We start from the raw sequence: 24,981 nt of genomic DNA, 5'->3' as shown, positions 1-24,981 counted from the left end.
TTGGAGAAGCCAAAGAGCATCATGAGGTCTGGAAATAGTCATAACAGTTACAGGTATTATCCGCACCTCCTTCTCCCCACCCAACACAGCCACAAAAATGGATTTTTTTTTATGCTGCCTTCAACAGTTTTATTGTTTAAAGTAATACAAGCTACCATGGCTGCTTTTGTACCAAAATTAGGAGCAGGCACTAGGATTGTCAGTCCTATTCTTTTCCTGTAGGTCTGGAAACTTCCCAATAATGGATGAAGGACTCCTGATTTAGTCCAATTTAATCTGCAAATGCATACGAAAATGCCTATGCAAAAACTGAAACAAGGATGGAAATGCATCCTACATGGAAAAAAGATGAAAAAAATAGTCACTTATGAACAGTATGGGAGTATTCTAGGTTTGGCAAAGAAGCTAATGCTGAAATAACTTCCTAATGAGAAGATGGTTAAAAAAAAACCACTCAGAAAAATTACCTAAAATTAGTAGTTACGTATATTTTACATTTGCAGTTTTTGCCAATTAGGCTGGACTGACTACAGTGGGCACTAACTGGCCTCCATGTAGATAAAGAATGGCCTCCATGGGCAGGGACTGTAGCTAACACATACCTTCTGCTTCCTCCTAAACCCTCACCCCTGTCTCTGCATCCACTCAGGGAGCTGCTTACATTCACGAGCACCTTTACCCCTTTCCAAAATTGCCTAAAATATGCTAGCTCATGGCACTTGGGACCGTAGGCCACAGATGGCAACAATAATTGTTCCCATGACATGGAGCTTTTCCTGGCATTGCCTCAGTCCAGTCACTCTATAAATAGTATATCAAAGGTCAAGTTGGGAGGAAAGAGAAAAAAGTCCCCTGACAATCTAAACAGGCAAAAGACACTTTTATTCTAGCAGTTACAGTGACCCTAGGGCTGTCTTTCCCCACAGAGATGGAATCTGTACCTCATTTGTTTCTGAATGATCCTTTTTTCACACCTTAGGATTTTTCAGTTTTCATGTACTTCATATTCACTTCTTATTGCAGCCCATGGCATCATACCCACTCGCTGTGGTCCTACAATCTCTGCAGATGACTACTGTGCTCACTAGAGACAGTCCTAACAAATACCCAAGCTGAAACAAGCCCACCATCACCAGGACTAGCATATTTTTCTTTAGGGAACATTATCACTTCAGGACCATCCCAGAGAAAGCCACAAGAACAGCTTCTGCAGAAACACCTCCACTGTGTGCCTGCAGAACAACTCACAAAACACCAGCTAAACCACAGGCCTTGTGACCGGGGATACTGTGACTTGGTCATCCTCCAGGCACCAGTATTGAAACACAGATTTAGCCCTCATTGATTCACAGTATCTAATGCAAGGACAGAGGGTTGTGGAGCTGGCACCTCAGGGGGCAAAGCAAGCTGCCACTTCCCATCAAGTCGAGGTTATTATGAAAGGAGAAGGCAGAGTTCGGAGTGCGCAAGCGCTTTTCTCTCAGCTTGTCTCAGTCATATTTCATACCTTGGCACAGTGTCAGAATGCCACAATATTCAGCTGGGCACAGTTCATCTCAGAGACGCTGACCCAATTTTCCTCAGCTCCCCCTTAAACACTAACCCCTGTACTGCCTGTGTTTGCCAGCATCAGCCACCTAATGGGAGGATATGAAGAAGGTGTAGGCACAAGGTGGTAGAAGATGAGACAACAGACTCAAGTGGCAATAATCTCTTATTACATCTTATTACAATCTCCTTCTATATTGGATAAAGAAAAATGTGTCATCAAACACTGGAACGGTTGCCCAGGGACATCGTGGAATCTTCATCTTTAGGAATAATGAAAACAAGACTAGAATAGGCTTTGAGTGACCTAACCCAATTTGGTCCTGCTTTGGGCATGGGGTTGAAGGTGATGACTTCCACAGATCCCTGCAATGTAAACTATTCTACGGTTTTAAAGGAGGCATCTTTTAAGTGATTAAAATTTGAGAAGAGATTATTGTGTTTCGTTTGGTTTGGGTTTTTTTTTTTTTTTGCATGTGTATATGCATATGCAATAGTATATGCATATTTTTAGCATACTGAAGCTTATGCTTTAACACAAATCTTAACATTTCCTTAGCCTCACACACTGAAAAAAGTTTATCCAGGCTAGTGAGGAAAGGCATCTTTTAATAATACAAAAATAATCATGCAGTATTCTTGCGTGATAAATGAGCCCTCAAACAGCTGTGTGCTGGAGCTGGAGGGTAATTGCAGATGTAGGGGTATGCTGATACAGTATTGGCACATTTTCAGTGATGTGGGAAAAACACCATAGTGGATACTGCTATGGGATTACAGAGAAAAATAGACATGGAACTTGACTGGCAGAACTGACTTGGAATTAATTTGTATTTGGACTTGAAAGACAAAAAATAAAAATACTAACTTCGTATTATTAATAGTTCTATTTCAGTGAGGTTTCAAGCTAAGAGCTCACCTTAGTTTGGAAGCCAGCTCAGCACTTTATCAAGCAGTCTTCTCTCTTTTTCTCCACATTGTCATTTTTGAAATATTTTTTCAAACATTTCAGTCATGAATTCTAAGTACTACTTTCAAAAGCATCAGGTAATTTACATCCCATGTGACTTTTAGCTAAAAGGCAATGAAAAGCAGTGGGCGGTGAATCCCAAGAAACATGTTATATTGTAAAATGGTTTGTGGGGATAGAATCCAGGAACAACTGTTCTCAGTAATGAATCTGTTGATCTGAGAGAAGACTTGGGAGAACAGCCAATCAGTCCACAATTTTGGGAACCCGTAGCCTAGGACAGCATAATCACCCAAAACGTTCTATTTCGGGCCTTCTATGTGGAAGAGTTGCAGGAAACCTTCCAAGGCAAGGCACTGTGTGTGTATACACGTACAGAAAGAAAAGGAGCTAAGGTCCCAATCTTCCTTTTTCCTCTGTAAATTGCCATTCTACTTTCTGACTGTCCAGCATGAGAACAAGTCTACTTGGACAAAGGCAAAAGTGAATCCCCCACACACCACACCCCACATCACCTCAAGGGCTTACTAAAGAATATTGTTTCACTCTTCTGTGTAGCTGGAGGAATTTGCCATTCAGTAAGAAGCAGCAGGTGGTCTTATGAAACAAATGAAAGTATCTTAACTCATGGTAGGGAGCAGGGGAACAAAAAAAAGCGGCTTTCTATCTGCTGAGAATGGTTTTTGTCAGATTCTTTGCTCAAAATAAAGAGGTAACAGCTGGTCAAGGGAGGATTCCACAGGCTTCCATATGGTGAGGGGGAAGGCAATGCCCACACACTCTTCTACTAAAGTATAAGAAGGAAACTTGCTTCTCTTTCCCATCCTTGGTGCATTCTTCAGTCTTATTAAGAAGAGCTCTCTGCAGGATCATCAGCAGAATACTGCCCTTGGGCTATTGCTTTTGTTCTGTGTTTCATATAGAACACTGTAGCAACTCTGTATCACAGTGTGCTTCTGCTCTTAGGAAGGGAGAAAATACAGAGAAGTCCTGGAAAGGACTCCATGCGAAGAAACACCAAGCAAAGGAACTAACTATACTAGCTGAGCATGGCTCCATTCAAACTGGACAGCAAAGTATTGGTAGCAGGAGATAAGATCAGGAACACTGATCAAGCTAGAGGACCTTATGAGAAACATGAGGAGAAAAGTCTACCTTCTGACATTAAGGTTCATTATTTGGTTGTCTTCTGTTCTAAGATGCTCATGGGATCTCAGGAAGTAAATGATGGGAGCAGTGTTTTGTAGTTAGTTACACTGTCATCATTTCAGTTATTCCTTAGTATATTTACCATTTTCATCTACCTCCAGCTTCTGTGATAATGGGGCTGCAAGGGAGTATCGCCTGTCATTGAATGCTACAGAAAAGGGAAGATATATTTTTTTAAAAGTCCCTACTTTTATTTGCCAAGCCTAATTTCCATGTCTTTTGAGTGCTTATGGCTGCTATTTAAATTATTGACTTGCAGTTTACCTGGACTGTGAACTAGTCATGCTGTTGATTCAGACAGCAAAGTTAGTGCCATATAGAGCTGCTCTACATCTGTCTGAGCTTCACTCTCAGGGGCAGTACTGTATGAATATACCATGAGCAGTATAAAAAGGCACACACATTTTTATCCTTCTCAAAGCTTAAACAAATAAAAAGCACTTACCAATTTTAATTGCTTTATAGGTCTCCAGTCCAGCACAATGAACTTTATCTTAATAAAGTTATTTTGCATGACCCCAATCACTTAATGAAATAGAAATTTAAGGTAACATATTGACAACCATCCATTGCATTTGCACTTGGTATTAACCAGAATAACTTGTACTCTCAATGTCCCAGTCGAACTGCTATTTGAATAAATTAAAATCCAATTTTAAATTTGTGTCTGCAGCCAAAACTGGGTTCCACATCACATTTATTTTTTGGAGTACTAAGTGTGACGCAGCAACATTTTACATTGCTGAGAGAGCTTGAGTAGATACAAATTAAAACCAGGGAAGCACCAGAACAACATTATACACAAAATTATATAGCCAACATAAGCAGTCTGGTCTAATGGACTGTCTTAAGCTTCACAGTTATGACATTAGACTGGGTGTTCAGGCTTGGCGAGATTTTGGCCCAATACCATTACTGGGTGATATGTAATTTACTCTACTTCCTCCTACAATCATTTCACAGAAAATACCATGGGCCCGAGGGCAGAAAGGATATTAGAGGTAATGATAATACCATTATGTCTGTTTTTTCTTACTGAGCCAGGCTCATAGATCCCTGCTGTGAGTTCCCTGTCCTATGACCAGGCTGCTGCCATTTCCCTTTTGCTTGTTTTTTATCACCAGTTCCAACAGCACTGGCAAAAGGCCCCAAACTAGTTAGGACAGTAGAGTGTATTACTGGCTCTGGGCTCAGCTCTGCTTCATGTGGCATCTCTTTCCTAACACCGTTGCCTCTTGGTAAAGAAGTGGAACTATGTTAGATCTAAATATTGTTAGTAACAACTCCTCCTAACTCTGTACATGTAGCCTGACAGGCTGTCTCTGGTGGCAGCTTGAACTAAGGCCTTGAGTGGAATTTCTAGACATGTTCTTAGCACAAAGAAGTGGTCGCCCCAACTCGTCTGAGGTGCTAGAAGTGTCAGGAGAAGGTGCTAGTAAGTGTTCTTGGTGAAAAATCACTTCATCTCCTAGCTCTGCAAACTTCCGGCAAATGCCAACTACTAACATAGAGAACTAACAAGGTGGCTGCCTAAGAGGTGGGGAAAAGGGTCTCTCACCTTGGCAGGCTCGCTCATCGTCAACAGGCTGGTAGCCAGCCTTGCAGGTGCATCGTCCAATGGCCACCATCCACTCCCCTTCTCCATTGCAGTGCAACCGAACACCCAAAGACCCAGTCATGCTTGTCTCTTCCGCATTTGGTACACATGTCCCTGGGGACTCCACCAATGAGGTCCTCTCCCCTCCAGCAAAAGTTTCAGGGAAGGAGGCAAATCCTTTCACCACAGCTGGGCACTTGTAGAAAAAGACTTGGACTGCCACCAGGGACATGCAGGCTCCCGAGTCCTGGAAGGCCAGGTAGAAGCCATGCTTGGTGAGTGGCCCAAAGCTACGTACTTTAACATTCATCTTTACCACCTTCCCAGTGCTGTCCACCTGGGAGAAGCTTTCATCAGCTGCAATAGTATCCACTTTGGTCCAGGGGCCCTCATGCCACTCTGGCAGTTCCTGAGAAGCTGTGTCAGCCTCTGACTGATGGTAGTAGAGTGTGAAAGTCTCTTTGCAAGAAGAGGCCACAGTTCGCATACTGGCACAGTCTCTCACTGAGAAACGGAGGCGGACGTGGACTCGGTGGGCTCCACGACGCTCTATGAAGTGAGTACGCAACCAGTTATTCTGACCGGGTTCAGCCACGTTACAGACTTCAAAGGTTCGGATCAGGCGCTTCTTGTCATCCCAGACACTTACCTCATCCCACTGAACATATGGAAGAGAAAAGGAAGAAGAAATAGTAAAAGAAATATGGACTCGGTGTTCAACTGCACAAAAAATACAGGACAGGCCTTCTTCCCCTCCCTTCACCTTGCCATGTCTACGATAAGACTTGGACCAGCTGATGGCATGTGTAGCACAGCACTCTAGACAAGACAAAGCATGACCCTGTAAAGAAGAGCTGTTAAAGCTTGCAAGTAAGAACTGTTGTGAAAGAAAACATAATTCATGCAAACCTGTCACATGACATTGAGACTCTTAAGTACAGAGAGTTACGCCTTCTTCCCTCCTATTTTCCCATCTCTTATTTCCAGAGACAAGATGGACAACACAAACAAACAAGACAGAGAAACAAGACATTGCTCTTTGGCAAAAACATTAAAGCAGAAGTCCCTTCTACCCAACTTTATCACATTTGCAGCTGTGCTCTTCCATGTCTGATGCACATAAGAAACTCAGTATGCCCTGGGGCAGATCCAGGACCTGTTTTGTGCCAGGCGCAAGAGAGGGATAGGGAGGGGTAGAAGCAGGTTACTGCATAAGGCTGTAAGAGAAATCCCTCCTTACCCTCTCAACTAGCTGAACAGAATAGGTATGAGGCCCTGGGTATGATAGACAAAGAACATAATGAGATAGAAGAAACCCATGCAAGCACTCTCAGGAAGGTGAATCGACCAACTCCTCGCAACAAGACCTGCATTAAGACCACCGCCAAGAAGAAACAATGGCGAGTTATGGTCACTGGTGACTACCTTATGTGAGAAATGGAAGCACTCATTTGTAAACTGTAAGAAGACCTTATTGTGGCCTTTTGATACATTAAAAGAATATGGAGAGGGACTTTTTACAAGGACATGTAGTGACAGGACAAGGGGGAATGGCTTCAAGTGAAATAGGGGAGATTTAGATTAGACATTAGGCAGAAGTTCTTCCCTGTGAGGGTGGTGAAGCGCTGGCACAGGTTGCCCAGAGAAGCTGTGGCTGCCCCATCCCTGGCAGTGTTCAAGGCCAGGTTGGATGGGGCTTGAAGCAACCTGGTCTAGCGGAAGGTGTCCCTTTTCCTGCCTTTGGTTCCTCTGTTTAAGCAAGCAACCATCCTCTCATCAAGTTTTGTACAATACTCAAATGATCTTTCCTGCATCCCCTGAATCTCACACCCATGCAGGCAGTAACACTCCTCTCTGCAGAGTGATGCAAAGAACTTGTCTCTTTCACTCACCTGGATGGCTTTCATCCCTGGACAATGGTCTAATCACCCTCCTAAGGTAGCCCTGGAGGACCCAATTGAGGTTGCTCTGATCTCTGTTAAGGTGGTTCTCCTGCCTCTCACTGTCTCTCTGGCTATGTGGTTATGGAGAGGAGTCTTTCATTATTAACGTAATAGTTTCTATATAAACACATCAAACTAAAATGTACATTTACAAATTAGGAAATTTTGAATATTCTGCTAGTCTGGGATTCAAACAGCGATGTCAGACTGAGGAGGAAGTTTTAAAGCCTTGTTATTCATTCACTGATGAACCTAAAGGTACAGTTTAATGTTACAGCAATTTCTGTCAAACCTTGCACGGTGGCTGAATACCATACTTCTGCTTTTCCACTACTAATCATCTCCTGCATTGGAATGCATCATGATGTTTGTGATGCATTACAGAACCCTATAGAACAAGTCAGAACACTTTATTGACCATAGAAAACTAACACGCATAACATGAATCAAAAGTAATAATTTCTCACATGAGGATTAAGAAGATCTGGATCACCCTGTGGTGCCCTAGTCTTTAGGTATGAGGCAAGGGAAGGGTGGGAACCTGTGACTGGAGGTGGCAGGAAACAGGATCCACTCCCTTTGGTGATAGCTTCTCTGATGTCCATCACGTTCTAATATCTGTCCATCTACGTAACTGTTGCTCCATTTTTTCTGCTTGACCATAAAGCATACAACAGAAAACAGGAACTTTCTGAAATCTTATACAGCTTTCTGGGGTCACCTTAATCTGTACTAAGTATGGAATACTTACAAACACTCTTACTGAAGCAACAAAACAATGGGATAATTGCAGCTTATTTGAGCCCCTCTTCCTTCCAAGTCATACAGATAATACTGAACAAAGTACAGTGCTACTTTGTCTGTGCTATTCCAGCAAGAGTTTGCAGTTCCTGTTCTTCACAAATCCAGCAGAAAAGAGAAATCTCATGCTTGGTCAAGAACCGGGGCTACAAAATACCTCCCAAGGAAGCAAGTAAAGCTTGGAACATGGATCAGCAGACAGAAAAGGCTAAACTCAGATGCTTGATAGAATACAGAGAAGACTGCAATATACCTATACATTCATACCTTCTAGAGAGTTCACAGTCAGGAACAACATGTGCAAGATAAATACACATGTCTCTCACGGCTGCACATTTCTGGTCCTGAGCAATGGCTGCAGGGCTCATGAATTTTATTTGCCCTACACCCTTTGACAGCTTCAGAAAGCCTGTAGTGTCTCATGTCTCAGCAAGCTTCAAATTCATTTCCTAGCTCTGGGCATTAAGGTAAAAAGCCAACAGTTAGTATTGAACTTAGCCAGCTGGACTGCAGGTTTACACAGAATTGACTAAGTATACCCCACAGTGCACCAGTCGTGGGATCCCAGGCAGCTACTTCTCCTTTTAAATGTTCTCCACATCCTGGCCCACAGCATAAACAACTTGTTTATGAACTGGTTTATGAACGGTAGCACTCAATCTGCATGATGAGAGTGTCAAAATGCTTAGAATGTATAGGCAGAATTCTAGAAAATGGATAGATAAACACATTTAGACCGTAGCTCCATTGAACTGGCACAAGTCTAGCTGTTCCTTTGCCTTTAAGCCTGTAATGAAAATTCCCAACTGGCCAGTGACAACTGAGGAAAGAGGTTAGGATGCAAAGTACAGAATTACAAAGGAAATACTAATTTATGTGCATAAGGTGTCCCAGCCAAACTGGGGCAAGCCAAACATGGTTTTACACACGATTCATATACCCTTCAGATGTTCAGGTACTACACAATTTGGCTAATCACTGACACCCACGCTACTGATTACTAATCACAGTATAACTCTGCAAAGCAGATTTGTCCCCCAGAAGAGCATTAAACAACCCTATCTACAGAGAAGGCCACATAGACTTCACAGTATCATTCCACGAGGATCAGGAACCCATAGCAGCATCAACCTACCCCTGCCTTCCTGCTTCAGAGATTTCAAAGGCAGAATTTAGCCATGGCTCTTCAAGGAGCTAGAGACAGAGAGCACCACCACCCATGGGAGCAGACCAAGCACCCCATGCATGTGCGGAAGGGATCTGGCTTTGACAGGAATTTCCGTGAGCAGAGAAACTATGAGGCGGCAATAGCATCCTACCCAGTATCCTCCTATCTGGCTTTGCACCACACACAGTGTTCCAATTGTTCATGTGTACAAAATCCATTAAATAATTTTCATGGGCTCGTTTCCTGTTCTTCATCAGATGCCTGCATGCCTTCCCCACACAGATGCAGTCAAGAAGAGCACAAGGGAAATGCTTACCCCATCAGAAGGGTGGGTGGTCCAGCCAATCTCTGAGGTCTCTCTAGTTGTATCCAGAAGTATTTCTGTTTATATTTAAAAAAATAAATAAATAGAGAGATAAACAAACAAACAAACAAACTGTGATTTTCCAAGTCAGGCTAAAATCTTACTTGCCTCTCACAAGATTATCTCTGGAAAAAAAAACCCAAAACCCAACCCAAAACTGTGTCTTACAGAGGGCTTCCGGACATACAGAATATACATTCATGTTTTGAGATAAAACAGGCTACATCCATAGTAGTAAATCAAGCAGGCCCAAGACAGGGGCAGAGGCATGGGGCACAAAATCATGCTAACTCATGGTTAGCAGGTTGCATGGCAATATTCTGGCCAGATGAAAACTTTCCCAGGCAAAGCATAAGCACACTGACAGCACAGAGCGGAGTTACCATAACAAGCAGTACAGATGGGGCCACCCTCTTTTTGGAAAGCAAAGGGTGAGACAGAGAGATGAATTATATGAATGCATGCCAAGTCTTCTCAGGACCATGGTTGCTCATTTTATTTGCAGGTATAAACATGGACACGAGGCCAAGACACTTTTGCTTCCAGCTCTGGAACCAAATTTCTGTGGGAGTTTAGGATGATGACCCAGCTGATCCTGTAATGGATTCACCTTGTTCTGGAGCTGGGAATTAATTAGGCTGCAAACCTGTGTACGAGTCCCGCTTTATCAGAAAATCAGTATCAAATAGTCTCTTGCATTGTACTGCTCAGGAGTAGGGCACACACAGAACTTCACAGGCCTAATTTATTCCCACAACTAGTCTACATTTCCATTGTTACTGCATCTACCACTGATGACAGTTTCCTGAGTTAACTTTCTTCCCAGCAGCTGGTACAGGGCTGTGGTTTGGCTTTAGTGTGAGAATAACTCTGATAACACACTGATGCTTTAGTTGTTGCTCAGTATCGCCTACCCTGATCAAGGACTTTTCAGTTTCATGCTCTGCAGTGAGGAGGGGCACGGGAAGCTGGGAGGAAGCAGAGACAGGACACCTCACCCAAACTACTCAAAGGGGTATTCCATAGCACAGCGCATCATGGAAGGGAAGTTACCCAGAAGGGAGCAATTGGTGGCTGGGTCAGGCTGGGTATTGGTCAGCGGGTGCTGAGCAATTGTATTGGGCATCACTGTCGTTTGTTTGGGGTTTTTTGTTTTGGTTTTGTTCCCTCCCACTTTTAGTTTTCTCTCTCTCCTTGTTACTTCCCTTTTCATTATTAGTATTATGTTGTACTTTAACTATTAAACTGTTCTTATTTCAACCCATGGGCTTTACTTTTTTTCCCAATTCTCCTCCCCATCCCACCAGGGGGGAGGGGAAAGAGTGAACCAGTGGCTGCTTACGCTGGGGTTAAACCATGACAGGCAGATACTAGCCTTGACTGCTCTTAGAGATGCTATTCTCTGTCCAGGGACAAAGACAGTGCATGCTATACACACAGTATTCTCCAGAATTGAATGTCAATGTCTGACACTACCCTGGAAGTTACTGATACGCAAGTATGTGTGCTTTTCTGTGTACATTTATAGTAAGGACACAGGGGAAGAAAGACTCCATCCAATAGGTATTTACTTGTGTTGATAGATACTGGACAAATCACCTGTTTTTCCTTAAAACTCTGAAAAGTCCCTTTTGTTTGCTTATTTTATTTTTTCTATCTTGTTGCTTTGTTTAAAAAAAAAGTCCCCCAAAACAAACAGAAAAAAACCAAAACCCAACAGGAATATCCAGCTTATTTACAAACAAGATTCATTATTCCCCTTGCAGAGGTTTAATGATATGATTGTCAATGTCTTACACAGGAGAGATCCTCAATACTTTCTATTTCCAAATTATGGATTGCTGACTTCACTATCCCTGTCAGTGCTCCTGGGGATTCATTCCACATTAATCAGTGTAAAGGAAAGGCTAGACTCATCCTAAAACAGACACGATCAAGTGAGCAAGTTTATCTAGACCTTAGGCTTCACTGACGTCCCCAAACTGAGGTTCTCTATATTCCTACAGGAGATCATTTATTTCTTAGACCTTCGTGAAGAGCCGATGCCGTTCCTTGCTTTAAAAGTGCAAAATATCTGGGCTGGATACTTTGCCAGAACTGGAAAGAGCTATTGGTTAAAGCTAAAGCACAACCTAACAGGCCTCACGAAATGCTGAGCAGCATGGTACCCATTGATAGCTCAGCTCAGGTGGCTCCTTTGAGCAGCAAAACATCTGCGAAAGGCCTATGCTCCTTAAGGCATAGTCTTCCCCTAAGCTGTCCTGGCAGCAGAGGGACTTGGCATTCCCCCGTGCACATTACTGTCTCAATTGCAGAGTTTGGCACAGGAGGAGCACTCTGGTATGTCAGTACTGTGCCACTGAGTTCCCAAACCTGGCTTTGATATACTGGAATAATGTACAAGGTCATTTTTCATTAAAGAAAGAACCTTTTTTTCCAATCAGGTCTGGCTCTCCCATTTAACAAAGTATAATGCAACTATCCCATGGAAGCTCAAAGACAAAATAAAATAAAGTTAACCAGGGCATGGAAAGCCAGATAAAAAGTTTGAAAGGAAGGAAGAGAGAAAATAGAAAAGACTTCTCAACAGCCTGAGCTCTGCCATAATCAGCAGGAAGTACATTTTTGAGATGGCTTCTCACCAGTGGGCAGGGTAATCTTTATCAAGCACCTGAGTATTTCACAGATGAACAGATACAGGCAGCCTGAAACAGACAGAACTGTCCATCTCACAGTGAATAAATTAAGTCAGGAAGCATTAGAAACCCAAGAAAAGTACACAAGAATGTTGTGGGCGTAAATCTTATTTGATGACCGACTGTCAAAAGTCCCTCGCTATTTTCATTCTTTTTCTCTCTCTTGTACTAGCTGTATGCCTTGAATCAGATCCCCAGTCACACTAGCTGCATGTACACTCATACACCTAACAAGCTGTCAGACTGCTTTCTAATGCTGAGGACAACAGGCACACTATGGTTTATGTCCACATGGCTAAAAACTCCAACCCCGCAGAAGTGCATGGCTGCATCCAAACCATCTCTCAGAAATGGACCTAAGTCCACCCTAACCTCTGATCTATGCCTAAGCACTGTTTAGGGTAAGGTTAGTTGGCATGGGCCAAACCTGTGACTGTGCTAATAATTTAACTGTATGAATGACTACATAGAAGTGCACAGGTATAAGCCTTCATTATGACACTTTATTAGTACTGATGTAGCATTCCACATCCTCACTGTGCTGGGCAAGACCAGTATTCTGCTGTTCTAAAGTACAGATAGCAATGATCTGTTCAGCTGAATTTACCAACCTGGAAGAAAAATGGTTTACACCTTTTCTATGCTGCTCAAAATAAAGGGTTTTGCAATTTCAGATCAGACCCACGCCAGTCTATGATGCTGCTGGATACAAATGACTTGAGGTGACCTCAGAGTATCAACTGAACAATATTCCACTCCAGATTAAAAATGAAGAACAATTAAGGCATCTGAGTAATCTGGAGTTTTTAAACATGAAATGACGACAATTCTTTGATTCCTGCTTTAATCTCACATTTTTTGAAGAATGAGATTCCAATTTCTTATTAGACTTATTTTAGTTCAAAGAAAAGTAGCTGATGAAATATTCTCCTCTATTTCTCTTCCCTGAATTAAAAAAACCACATTTTTTATAGAAGAGTCAAATGGATTCATTACACTCTTCAAACAAAATTCAGAATTAACTACACTCTCATTTCAGTGTCCTCAGCTCTTGCAGTCCAGGGTGAAATATAAATCCCAAAGATTTATGCTAATACCAGTCTATACTTAACACCACAAACCAATCTCTTGGGCTACACTATACTATACTGTCAACATGACAGTATAATGTCAACACTACACTATACTATAATGTCAACATGAAGATCAACTGGGCAGAGGTTGGAAGTTGCTTTTACAGACCAGGCTGTTCAGAATAGGCATGTCAATGATTTTCAGATTTTGGTTAGCCTATACTTTCAAGCAAGACAGTTCAGTGCTTGTCTTACAGGTAAAATGTTCCCTGATGCAAGTGGATGACAATTCATCCAAAGATGATTGACCCCGGTACAACCTTCATGAAGGCAGACATGTTCTAACAGCTTTTTGGATTGCAGAGATGGCCAGCTTTCTGGATTGAAGAACACTTGCCCTCAGTGTCTTAACAGTGGAATGGTGCAAGAGGGAATTATACAATCCAAGTCTAGGCAAACCATAACCACTGAAAAAAAAGTTGATACTGAGAAGACAGCGAAAGAATCCCCTTACCTCTGGGATAAGGAGGCTGGGGCTAAGAATGACCACACCATAGAATCACAGAATGAAACAAGCTGGAAGGGAGGTATAGAGGTCATCTTGATCAACACCCCTCTCAAGGCCAGGCTAAATTACAGTATTTTGCTCAAGGCCTTGTCCAGCTGAATTCTGAATATATCCAGATGTTCATGTACATTGGTAGATAAGGCAAAGGGCACTAGGGTAAAAGGTAACACTCAGAGACTTTGCTTTGCTATGCAGCTGAATGCCTCAAGCAGCAAAGCTCTCTGGCTTAACAGACTTCTTGAAAAGAATTGAAATATTAGTGGGTTTGTTCTGCCTTATATGATCATACCTCGAACATGAAGAAGTAGGAAGATTGCAAATGCTCTCTAAAAGGGTTGTAAAGAGAAAGCATTCTCTGAGCTTGTACAAATATATTTTTAGGGGCTGCTAAATCCAGTAACCTCGTGTAAGCAAGGCTGCTGCAGCTCCACGTCCACAGGTCCAACCAATAGCAAGGTTGAGTGGGTATTCCCAATAGGCACACACACAAACACATGCAGGCACTGCATATATACAGCCAGCTACGAAGATCAACACAGACAGAAACACTCACCAGTCATGCAAACAGAAACAGCACCACCAACGGTCTCATCCTGCTCCCCTTTCTGACTGGTCAGGGTGAAGGTCTGTTAGTGGGAAATATATATGCATTTATATATAATATGGATCCCTGCAACAACTGTCCTTAAACATTCAGTCCCCAGCAGCTGACCTCTGGATCTGCGGTCTCTCCATTTGCTGGCACCTACACATATAAGCACCCGAAGCTTGCAGCCCCACTCCTGTTCCTAGTTTCAGACACCCTCACCCACTGATACATCCATTCACACACAGGCACACTATGGATCCTTTACCAACTGGCTTTAGGCATGCAGTCTACCCAGTAGGTGGCCCTGGATTCTTCCTTCTACTAGGTTGCTGGCACTTGGACATGTGAGCCTCCAAGGCATGCAGCCAGTTGCTGTAGTGCTGCCCCACTCCATAGAATACATACTTACACATACAAACACATGCTCAAGCACACACGCTATAGATCCCTCCAGTTACTGGTCTTGGACACTCAGCCTACCCAGGATCTGGCCCTTGGATTGTCTTTTCTCCATCTGCACAGAGACATGCAATACACAGACAAGACTCTCAGGGAACCCCAGAACTTCAGGTATCTCCAGTAGTTGGCCTGGACCTCCTGATCCCTTTGGTAGATAACTCCTCGAGCTAACTTGCTTAGACACACACACATACAAACAGGTCTCTCTAGTCCACCCCTGGCTTCCCAACCCATTTACTCTACTAAACAGCTAGTCTGGCTTGATATTTGCTAGAGATAACAGATTCACTCATATAAGCTTGCTCACTCCAGATGCTGGCATCACAGATGCACTGATCCTATGACCTGTGGTTCAACTTGAGTTCCTGGCACTTGATTTTCATCTACTCCAGCCTCTCCAGTTGCTGTCATTTAAACGCCATATAGACATATACACACAAAATAAAGCCCCCTCACCCAGGTAACTAGTGAAAAACTGAATTTAATAAGAAGATAGGACAGACTGTGGTGATCAGGTGCAGGTCACAGCCTGACAGGCATACTGACCAGCAGCCTGTTTACACATGACCAGCCTCTTATTTCTCTATTTTCTCACTCTTGATCCTCCCCCAAACCACCTCAATCCCTCCCTTTCCCCACCTATGGTTCCTCCCCTAAAGGGGAGGGAAGTTTTGCAGAAGCCCCAAATGATCTTCCCTACATCACATAAGTCCCATGTCCCTGTGGGCAGTAATCACCCTCATTCTGCAAGGTGTTCTAGAGAGCGCTTCCACTGACTTATCTTAATGGGTTCCATTCCCACTCAATGGGCAGATCACACTCCTGTGGCAGTCCCGGGAGAAGCTAGGTCAGGGTGCTTATTTCTCTACTAGGTTACTCAGGTTCCCATGCTTTACATTGTTCCTCTGTGCTCCTTTGAGTGTGGGGAGAGGAGCCTTTTATCAAACAGATGAGCAAATACATTTATATATATGGGGGCTATCACTTGGAGAATACAGTGAAACCTTTGGGAAGCCTTGAATACACTAGAACTTCTGCCAAAACTAAACAAACTAGCTGTTGCGATGAAGTGGCTAATGACATATGCATCTGTAACAAGTATTTTATTTTTCAAGAATTAGTTGATGAAACAAGTAAAAAACCAAACAAAAATAGCCCAAAGATCTTACTTGTTCATATCTACTCAACAATTGCTGTTATTTTCTAAAAGTCAGCTATGACTTAACATGAAACACAAGCTATAGAGTTATAAAATATGCCTCCTAATAGAAGAGAATATATATAAAACCATCCTATATAAGACAAATGAGTTTGATTTTTTTTTTTCTTGGATAAACCTACATTGTGAAAATATTCCTGCAATGAATATTCCTGTATTACTTCTGTACTCATAAGCAATTCATAAAAAAAGCTATTTGGGGCCAGTGGGATATGTATTCAGTGAGTTTCATGAAGTATATATTTTTTAACTACTCTCTATGTCAGATCAAAATGTTGACATTGTCAGAACATCAAAGTTGTCATCCACATGAAGGAATTCTCACACCACAATCAGGAGTTACATGCCATCTGTGAAAGAGAGAAATGACAGCCAAATGGTCTATGATATGGAAATACACAGCTATTTGCCAGGTGGCACAGCTTTTAAGCTTTATGAATGACTGTATTTTTCTCTTTACCTCCCCTACTCTTTTGTTAAAGCCCTAGGGAAACCGCCAGAATTAGCTTGTTGCACTAATTCCTCTGCTGATGTCCGGAAATGCAAACACCAGGAAATAAATAAAAAAACCCCCAAACCATTAAATGCTTAGTTCCAACTTTGCAGATGCAATCAAATTCAATTTTCACCTACAAATTTCCTAGTCATACAATACAATATGTACTCTTCCACAGCTTAAGAGATTTGTTCTGCAAACACCCACGATTGAGTCTAGAACTTATCCAGCTGCCACTGCCATCAACTGGCTACCTCTGATGACAGTACAGTGTGATGTGAATTTGGGTCTTCCAAGGCTTTACTGAAGCATGTACTGAAAGTCCCTGATTACATATATTACAAGAAGGCTGTTCCTTTTCTTTGAACTTTTAATTAGCTTTGAATATAAAAAGTGTTAGTTGCAGCATGAACAGCCTCTACTGACTTACTGGCATCCAAGCAGCAACAGCTAGCCTGCAGCTTGTGAACAGCTTCAACACAGGGTTATGGTACATACCAGGGAATGAGGATGTCCTAGCACAGGGACTACAGTGTAATCTGTTATGGAAGAAAACTAATCAAGTAGAGCCATTGAGACTGACCGATGAAATAACCGAGATACCCCTCCTCTTACAAACAAACTGCACATCCAGCCCAGTCCCATTCACCTTCTGAATGTCCACAACAGGAGATTCCTCTTTCCTGGGCTTTTCAAGCACGTGGCAAAGATTTTGGCATCTTTGTTAGGATTTTATAACTCATATGAATCACAAGCAACTGAAGTAAAAAGCGAATTCTACTTTTCCCCCCTTGAAGTAAAAAACCATCTATTTAAATGTTTCTTTGTATATAACAAAACAAAAGGCAATCGCATTTTTCACTCTGAAGATTACCTTTGAGGATATGTAATGATATGATTTTCCTCCACTTCAAAGTCAAGCCAATTTGAGCAATTAATACATTATTTTCATGAACCCAAGACAACAACCAGTTCACAGAAAACATAGGGAAAACAATGAAATAAGACTGCCTGATCTCACAATGTTTTTCTTGTATATTCCCTTCTGCCAAGGAGACACTTCTAATGCAAAAAGTTTCTCCCAAAGCAGAAGAATTATCCTCCATCTTGAACTTGTGGAAGATGTTTAGAAAGGCTGCCCAGCCACCCTGCAGGCTGGAGAGTTTCCTGTAAAATAAATGCAGTCTCTCACATGCAGAACACATAATTCCTCTGGAACGTAATTAATGAGTTCTGCAAAATGAACTCCGCTTGTGTTTACGGCTGTAAACATTTATAACACAGTCAAAGCAAAACCAATATTCAACTCTGTGCCCTAGTAAGAACTATTTCATTAGCAAGTTATCACTTGCTTTCAGTTACCGTGACTGTAGCCCATCAGGCATTCTTAAATTCTATTCATCACTAACTAACTTTCAAAGTTGGGAAGGTTAACCTACAAAAATGATAAAACTGTAGACAGTAATTACAGTACAGATATAGATACTCACAGAAATAAAATTTCTGTGTATTTCTATACATATTTTTGAGGGGGGGGGAAGGTATTTTTTCACCCAGCGTGTAGCTCACAAACGTTTCCAAAACTAAAACCTCAAAAACTCTTGCAGAGCCATAAACACTGGGAAATGTAATCTTACGAAAAACTTCTGTGCAGTCTTGTTTCCTTTTATTAGTTGTGAATGCTCCGCCCCTGGCAGTGATCAAGGCCAGGTTGGATGGGGTTTTGGGTGACATGGTTCAGTGCAAGATGCCCCTGCTCACAGCAGGGGGTCTGGAACTAGATGATCTTACGGTCCTTTCCAACCCTAACAATTCTATGATTCTATAATTATAGCCAAAATAATATGTTTACAAATGTCTTCCGTTTGCAAAACAGTTTTTCCTCATGCTTTCCATGAAGGTTTTTTCCTAGTCTAAAAATCATCATTGGAAAACTCTGGATAGACATGCTCATGCCTAGTGAAATCAGTGTGTCCAAATAGTAGATCTGTACCAAATTAGTTCAGCCTAATTCCTTTTTATGCATCATCAACAACAACAGCAACCAGAAAAACATTTTCAGTTGTTCACAAGAACTTCTTTACTTTTGAATCATGAAGGGGTTTAAAGTCCCATTAAGTCCTGCAAAAGGGTACTGCCTTCCTTATATCTGAAAAGCATTCTGCATAAAAAGTATTTACTCTATTCATGATGATTTGAATACTTTCAGTACTTTTCTTCCCCTGCTATTCTTAACAATTTACATTAATGTTTTAACAACACTATTTTTCCTGTTAGAAAATTTCAAACAAAGCTTAGTTTGAGACAAAAAATGATTTACTTTCAGGCTGTTTAAATCTAACTCAAATGGCTGAGAAACACTTCAAAGAAAAAATATCTTGATTGATTTTCAATCCTCTACAGTTAGAGGCAAGATGTATTTTAGACACCACCTAAAACTTACAAGAAACCTTACAAAAACTAAAGACCATAGTGGATATAACATATATTTTTCAACTTCTATCTGAAACACCTAGTTCAAGTTTCTACTATATATGATAATGAGTCAAAAAAATGGCCATGGGCCTTTTTGATTCCTTATGGATAACTGTGTAGTAAAGCAAAACCTTCTACATAGTTATCATCAGACTTTCCATCCCCAATGCATAATTCTTCTTTGTTTCTTGACCACAACAAAAACACTTACCTCTGAGATGCAAATTAGAGGTAATTACACAGTCCTTAGAGTTCAATCCTAGGACCATGTAGAACAGTCATAATGCAAGCTGCTGATTCCCCTGACTCTGAACTGAGAGTTAAAATTCAGCTCACTGCATGCCTTTACTGCTTCATCTCCATAGGCAGAATTTTACTGTCCTATTTTAACCCAGACAATTCAACCATGTGATCTATGAAGCTGTATCACACTGTGTTTTCTAAACTCCACATACTTATGGGAGTGATCACTGAATTCCAAAAATGTCAGTTCCTATAGGCATCACTGAGTTACTTCATATTTGCACAGAATGGACATTTTCCCCTCCCTTTTCTATCTAAATTCCTCTACCAGTCACACTAAGGAATAACACAGTGCTTTATAAAATCACTTTTAAATCACGATTAACAGCGTTGCAGAGATTTAAGAATTTGTATTATAATCTTACATCAATTATTTCCTTTCTGAACCTTCCCCTTCATTCCCCTCCTACTAAGAGAAAGGATGCTTTAACAAGCTTTCCTCTTCATCACCATCTTCCAAATCTCCACCTTTTTCTTAGATCTCACACTATGCTCCTTTCCCTTCCTCTAGGGAAGGTTTTTCCTTCCTTGTCTCTCTTTGATTTCCTCTCCCTCTCTTTTTTCAGAGGCTTTCACATACGCAAGAGATGAACATTTACCACAGAACAGTGCAGTTCACTGAGCACATGTAGCTGCAAGGGTATTTCTTGGAACAAACAAGAGGATTGTTTACAATACCTCCGCCCTTCTCTAACCCTCTCCTACAGTTCTCATTTTACATCTTGCTCTCATCATGCTCCCTCCTATAATGTCTTCTTTCTCCTCCCATTTTCTTGGCCTCTCTTTTCCCCTGTCCACCTTTTTTCTACCCTGTCTTCACTGCTCTCTCCCTCCTCTCCTCTGCTGGTTGAACACAAACTGCCTCTTCTCGTTAACGCAAAGCATTCTCTCCATATATATATATATAGGTCAGTTGTTCAGATGCTAGAGACAAAAAATCCTGATTTCAGCCCACTGGATGCTGCCCTGCAGAACAGCATAAACATAGAGAGATTGTTGCAAAGAACAAACATGGTGCAAGAACAGGAATCAAATACATGCAAAGCATAAACAAGGAGCTTATTCCCAGGGCAAAAAAAATTATTCTTTGCTACTGTAACTTCTAAGATAGCTAGTAAAAATGTTCATTAATGGTCCTTCATAAGACTGTTTGCCTGTCCCACTAGAAAAAATACTAGTATCTTTTTACATCTCATGAGATAGCGATCAACCATCAAACAAAGTCATGTGCCCAATGCTCATCTGGAATAGGATAAGCATGTTGGTAAGCACACTTTTGTCTCTAGAGAAAATGCTGTGGAGTTGTTGCATTATACCAAATTTGTTCTTACCTTCTAGTGAGGTTACTAGATGAAAGCAGCAGACCATCCAGAGCGAACCCATTCCCACCACTCTCCTTGAACTGATGCCAGCATTAGAATCCATGAAGACTCTGTGTAGATACCACCATCTCCAAAAAACAAACACCACTGACTTGAAGTGGCCAGAGATTTCTTGGAGCGTTTTAATATCTTCCCAAATCAAAGCACAGAGTCCTTCGCACAGAAATACTGGTTAACAAAAAACAGAGGGTGGAAAGAGAAATCAGGTCACAATAATAAACTGGCAGGTTTCTTACACCCACTCCATCATTTACTACTTCCAAGATACAGGTGAAAAAGAGTAGCCCAGACCCAGTGTTTATCATATACCCACGCCCTCCCACCCCTCAAGACTTCAGTCCCAGTTGTTTTGTACACTGTCAGTACACACAGATTTTGATATATTGAAGGCATCAGTGAGAGTGGAGTTCCCAGATCAATGTTAATTTGTTCCACAGTATAGGCTGTATTCTTCATTAAGCTCCGACCCTTTGCATCTTTGGCAATGTCTCTTGGAAGGTCTGCATTCTATTTCCCCTGTATGCTTTCCAAGTTCTGTCTCTTATAATTTACACTTTGCCTTTTCAGGACTCTGCAGGGCAGCAGCCATGACAGGAGTTTTTGCTATTTATGACAATACAAATCTGCACTGCCAACACACTTGTAATTGCATTTCAGACACAGGCATTTATCCCTTTCAGCATATGACTGTACAAACACTATTGAAGCTGGACAGGTTTTTTCCCATTAATATGTCATGGGTGACAAACTGATATAAAGGCTTATCTCACAGTCAGGGAGCAGTGTGTAGCCTAATCCAGCACTGCATTAGATCAAGCAAGGTATTTCTGGCTCCATATGCCCAATTCTCAGCCCAGCAGACAAATATCATGGTAATATGTAGGTTACATGCAAAAAGCCAGTGTGTATTGTTTCTTTAGGTCCCGTTAGTGCAGAGCATTGAAAACACTTCAATGTCTTCAGTGAGACAATGAAGCGTAGCTAAGGAGAAAGAAAAATATCTCAGGCAATATGGAGAAATGGCTCAATAACTGGGCTGAAATAGGGGAGAAAAGAGTTGTAATTAAAAGGGGCAGCCTCGCTGCAATTATCTGAAAACCTAGCAATGGGGAATTTGAGCAAGATCGGCATAGCAGAGAAAAAAGCAGCCTGAAGAGTAGGCAAATAAGCAATGGAATGCAATTTTATTTGCTTTACTAAAAAGGGGAAGAAATTACTGGACAGGATGGAATAGTTCTCTCTTACACTGCCCATAATCAGAAGCTACAGCACCAAACACAGATGAATCAAAGGCACCCTGGGCATCACTAAAACATAAGGAAACTAAAGGACCTCATGAAGAAGCAAAAGCTTTGATTCATTATTTGTGAGGAAAGCAAAAAATAAAATCAATTAAGCATAAATGAGGAAAAATGAAGATTAAATGGGAGAATAGCAGAGGGGAAACAGAACCCAAATATGCTCTGGCTGCTGGATCTTCAGCTAACATCTTGAAATTACTGGATAATAAGTAAGGTAGAAATCAGTTTGCTACCACAAAACAGATGGAACTAAAAACCCCTACTACCAAGAAGCAGACACAAAATTATTTCTGGCACCAAGAAAACCAGTTGTTCTCCTTCCATCCTACCTGCACTTTTCTCTCACAACATCTGTTCGGCTTACCCTGGCAGACAGTGTATCCCAGTAATTTTGCACCACTCTTCATGAGGCATCATACAGCCTTTCTCTGAATGACACTGGAAAACTGTTTTTCACTGAAAGGAACTGTGGTGAAACCAAAAAGCTGGGTTTGATTTAGCAGTTAAAAAAGGTAAAACTTTTCTTTCCTTTTGGTTGTGCCTCTTCCACACCTCAGTGAAAAACGCTTACTCCATCATGAAGGGTAGAGGAGAACATTATGGAAGCATTTAAGGGAGAGTAGGAGGGAAGTACCAGCCTCTCTGAATTAAAGAGTACCAAACCCTAAATTGCCCTGCCCTTCCCCCCAGCACTTGATGTATGCAGAATCTGACTACACCCAAAGACACTCATCTTTCATTCTTTAGTTCTCCTACTATTTCTTCCCTACACCCAACTACTTAAACAGAAACCTCAAACCATCACAACTTTTAAACCACCCTCTTCTCTTGTCCACACAAGCACCCTTCCATGGCCTTCTCTGCTTGTTACTTCTTCCAAAACCGGTTTCAGACAGATTTCTCCTTGCTACAGAATACACCATCCCCCATTCTCCTTCAAATCCTACTGCAAAGTAATACACCTTCCATGCACAGGATCCTTCAACAAACTTCCTTAAATGCCCTTTCTCAAGCTCGCTCTCTTCCAGCTACATAGAACTTGCTATCCAGCTGTCAATCCTTCTTATGCTAACCCTTCCATGAAACCATTTTTTGGGTATATACTGCCTTGGGTATATACTGCCAGTAGAATGATCTCCAACTGCCTGCAAGTCCAGAAAACCATACAGTATTTGAAAAGCACGACAGTTCCTGAGGATCCAAATGTTTTTAATGATTCAACGCTATAAAACAGTGAAGATCCCAACCCGTCAGAAAAGACCATTTATATATTGCCTTTGCTTTAGTATCAAGCTCCATGAGATGAGAGATGGAAGTCTCCAAGTTATCTTACATTATTCACCAATGCTATCATGTTTTTTTACTTTGGCACCATCACTGTGGTATCTGGATTACCAAAATGTAACTATGTTCAAGATCCCAGTAAGAGCAATGAATACAATCATCACCAGTATTTCCAAACCCCCTGGTTTCTTAGCTGAACAACCAGCAGGGCAGCAGAATTCTTCAGGAAAATTTTCAAGGCGAGTTTGAACATCTCCACACATGGAGATTCCTCAGCTGCTTTGGGCATCTGTTCCTGTGCTGAATGACTACTGGGATCTTGTTTTCTTCCCTATATATATACATTCAGGATCTCCCTTGCTCTCTTCATTGTACATCTCAATAGAAGAATTAGCTTTTGCCCAGCATCTCAAGGCTTCTTCTACACAATACTGTAAACACAAACCATTTCAGCTGGAAAGCCTTGAATGTGAAACACAGTATGCCTGGCTTAACTGGCAGTGTTTACAGCCTGTTTCTTCTCACCAGACCAAGCCAGTGCTGTGATTTCTCACTTTTTCTGAACTCAATTTGAAGTGGGAACACTTTAGTACAGGCTTCAGAGAAATGATGCTCAGTGCTACAGGACAGATAGTGATAGTGCTCCCGTATTTACTGGGACAACAGACACTTGTACAGGTCTGTGCTTGAGAGATTTCTGTCACAAAGGGCACTGCAGTGTGCCCATCCTGCATGTAAACTGTGGCAAACACGAAGTATTTCACGCAGCCAGTACTGCTGCAGTGGTTTCCATATGCAAATAAAGGATTCCCTCAAAGTTCAAGCATTCTCAATGACGACACCTTAAGAGCCACAGGGCACTAGTGCTGCTAAATGGGTCAGGCATTGATTCGAAATTCTCTTCCATCAGTGCATTTGTTTTTATTAGAAAGGAAGCAGATTTGCTTCTAGGTTTGCGTAGTCATTTTAGAGCATCGCAATGGCTTACGTCTTCAGTCTTGATGGAGGTGGTAACGCACATGGCAAATCTAAGAGAGATCTCCTTGGAACGGACTGAGGTTTTTTTTTCTGGGTTTCCTTGGCACCCCAAGACTGATCAAGAACAGTGACAACTACATAAACTGTATTAATTCTCTGCTGGTCACAGGTTCTGCTGGACCTAAGCTTTAAAGAAAACCTCTTGCTTTCTAATCCTTTTGATTCAACGCTGCAGAACTTAACATAAAATAGCAGTTAAGCTTTCATCTGAACAATGCACCTGTCTGGGCTCAGAGGAGGAATTAGGCATTTAGGATTAAGAATTAAGCTAGTTTGCTCAGGCACTGCACAAGCCTCCTGGTGAAAAGATGAGGGCCTGACAGTTTCTTCTTCTCCATGAATGGAATGTAGCTGTTTCTTTGAGTTCTGTGAAATCAGAGCAAAGCAGAGGCAGCAGAAGGAACTGTTAGTGCCATAGCCTCTAATTTCTACACAAGACCTAAGGGCAGTTCCAATATTCTATTCCCTAAAAGCTGACAGGAGCTTGATCCACTGCAA

General features: G+C 41.7%; 1 protein-coding gene across 5 annotated transcripts in view; it reads right to left on the bottom strand.

Annotated features, from left to right (window-relative positions):
• EPHB6 (EPH receptor B6) overlaps nucleotides 1-24,981 on the bottom strand; it is a 73,261-nt gene that overhangs the window by 35,386 nt on the left and 12,894 nt on the right. For 3 of the 5 annotated variants that reach the window (XM_030471821.1, XM_030471822.1, XM_030471824.1), the window contains exons 2-4: nucleotides 20,810-21,028; nucleotides 9,553-9,617; nucleotides 5,286-5,982 (exon numbers count right to left, since the gene is read on the bottom strand). In XM_030471821.1, coding sequence (XP_030327681.1) covers nucleotides 5,286-5,982; nucleotides 9,553-9,617; nucleotides 20,810-21,028 — 981 coding nt within the window. Of the gene's footprint in view, nucleotides 1-5,285; nucleotides 5,983-9,552; nucleotides 9,618-14,490; nucleotides 14,564-20,809; nucleotides 21,029-24,981 lie in introns of those variants that run through there. The other 2 variants (XM_030471823.1, XM_030471825.1) reach the window with 2 other exon arrangements.

Source organism: Strigops habroptila, chromosome 2 (assembly GCF_004027225.2).
Source record: "Strigops habroptila isolate Jane chromosome 2, bStrHab1.2.pri, whole genome shotgun sequence".
NCBI lineage: Eukaryota > Metazoa > Chordata > Aves > Psittaciformes > Psittacidae > Strigops > Strigops habroptila.
Note: the sequence above shows the minus strand (reverse complement) of the source record. Positions and strands in the feature narration are given on the sequence as shown.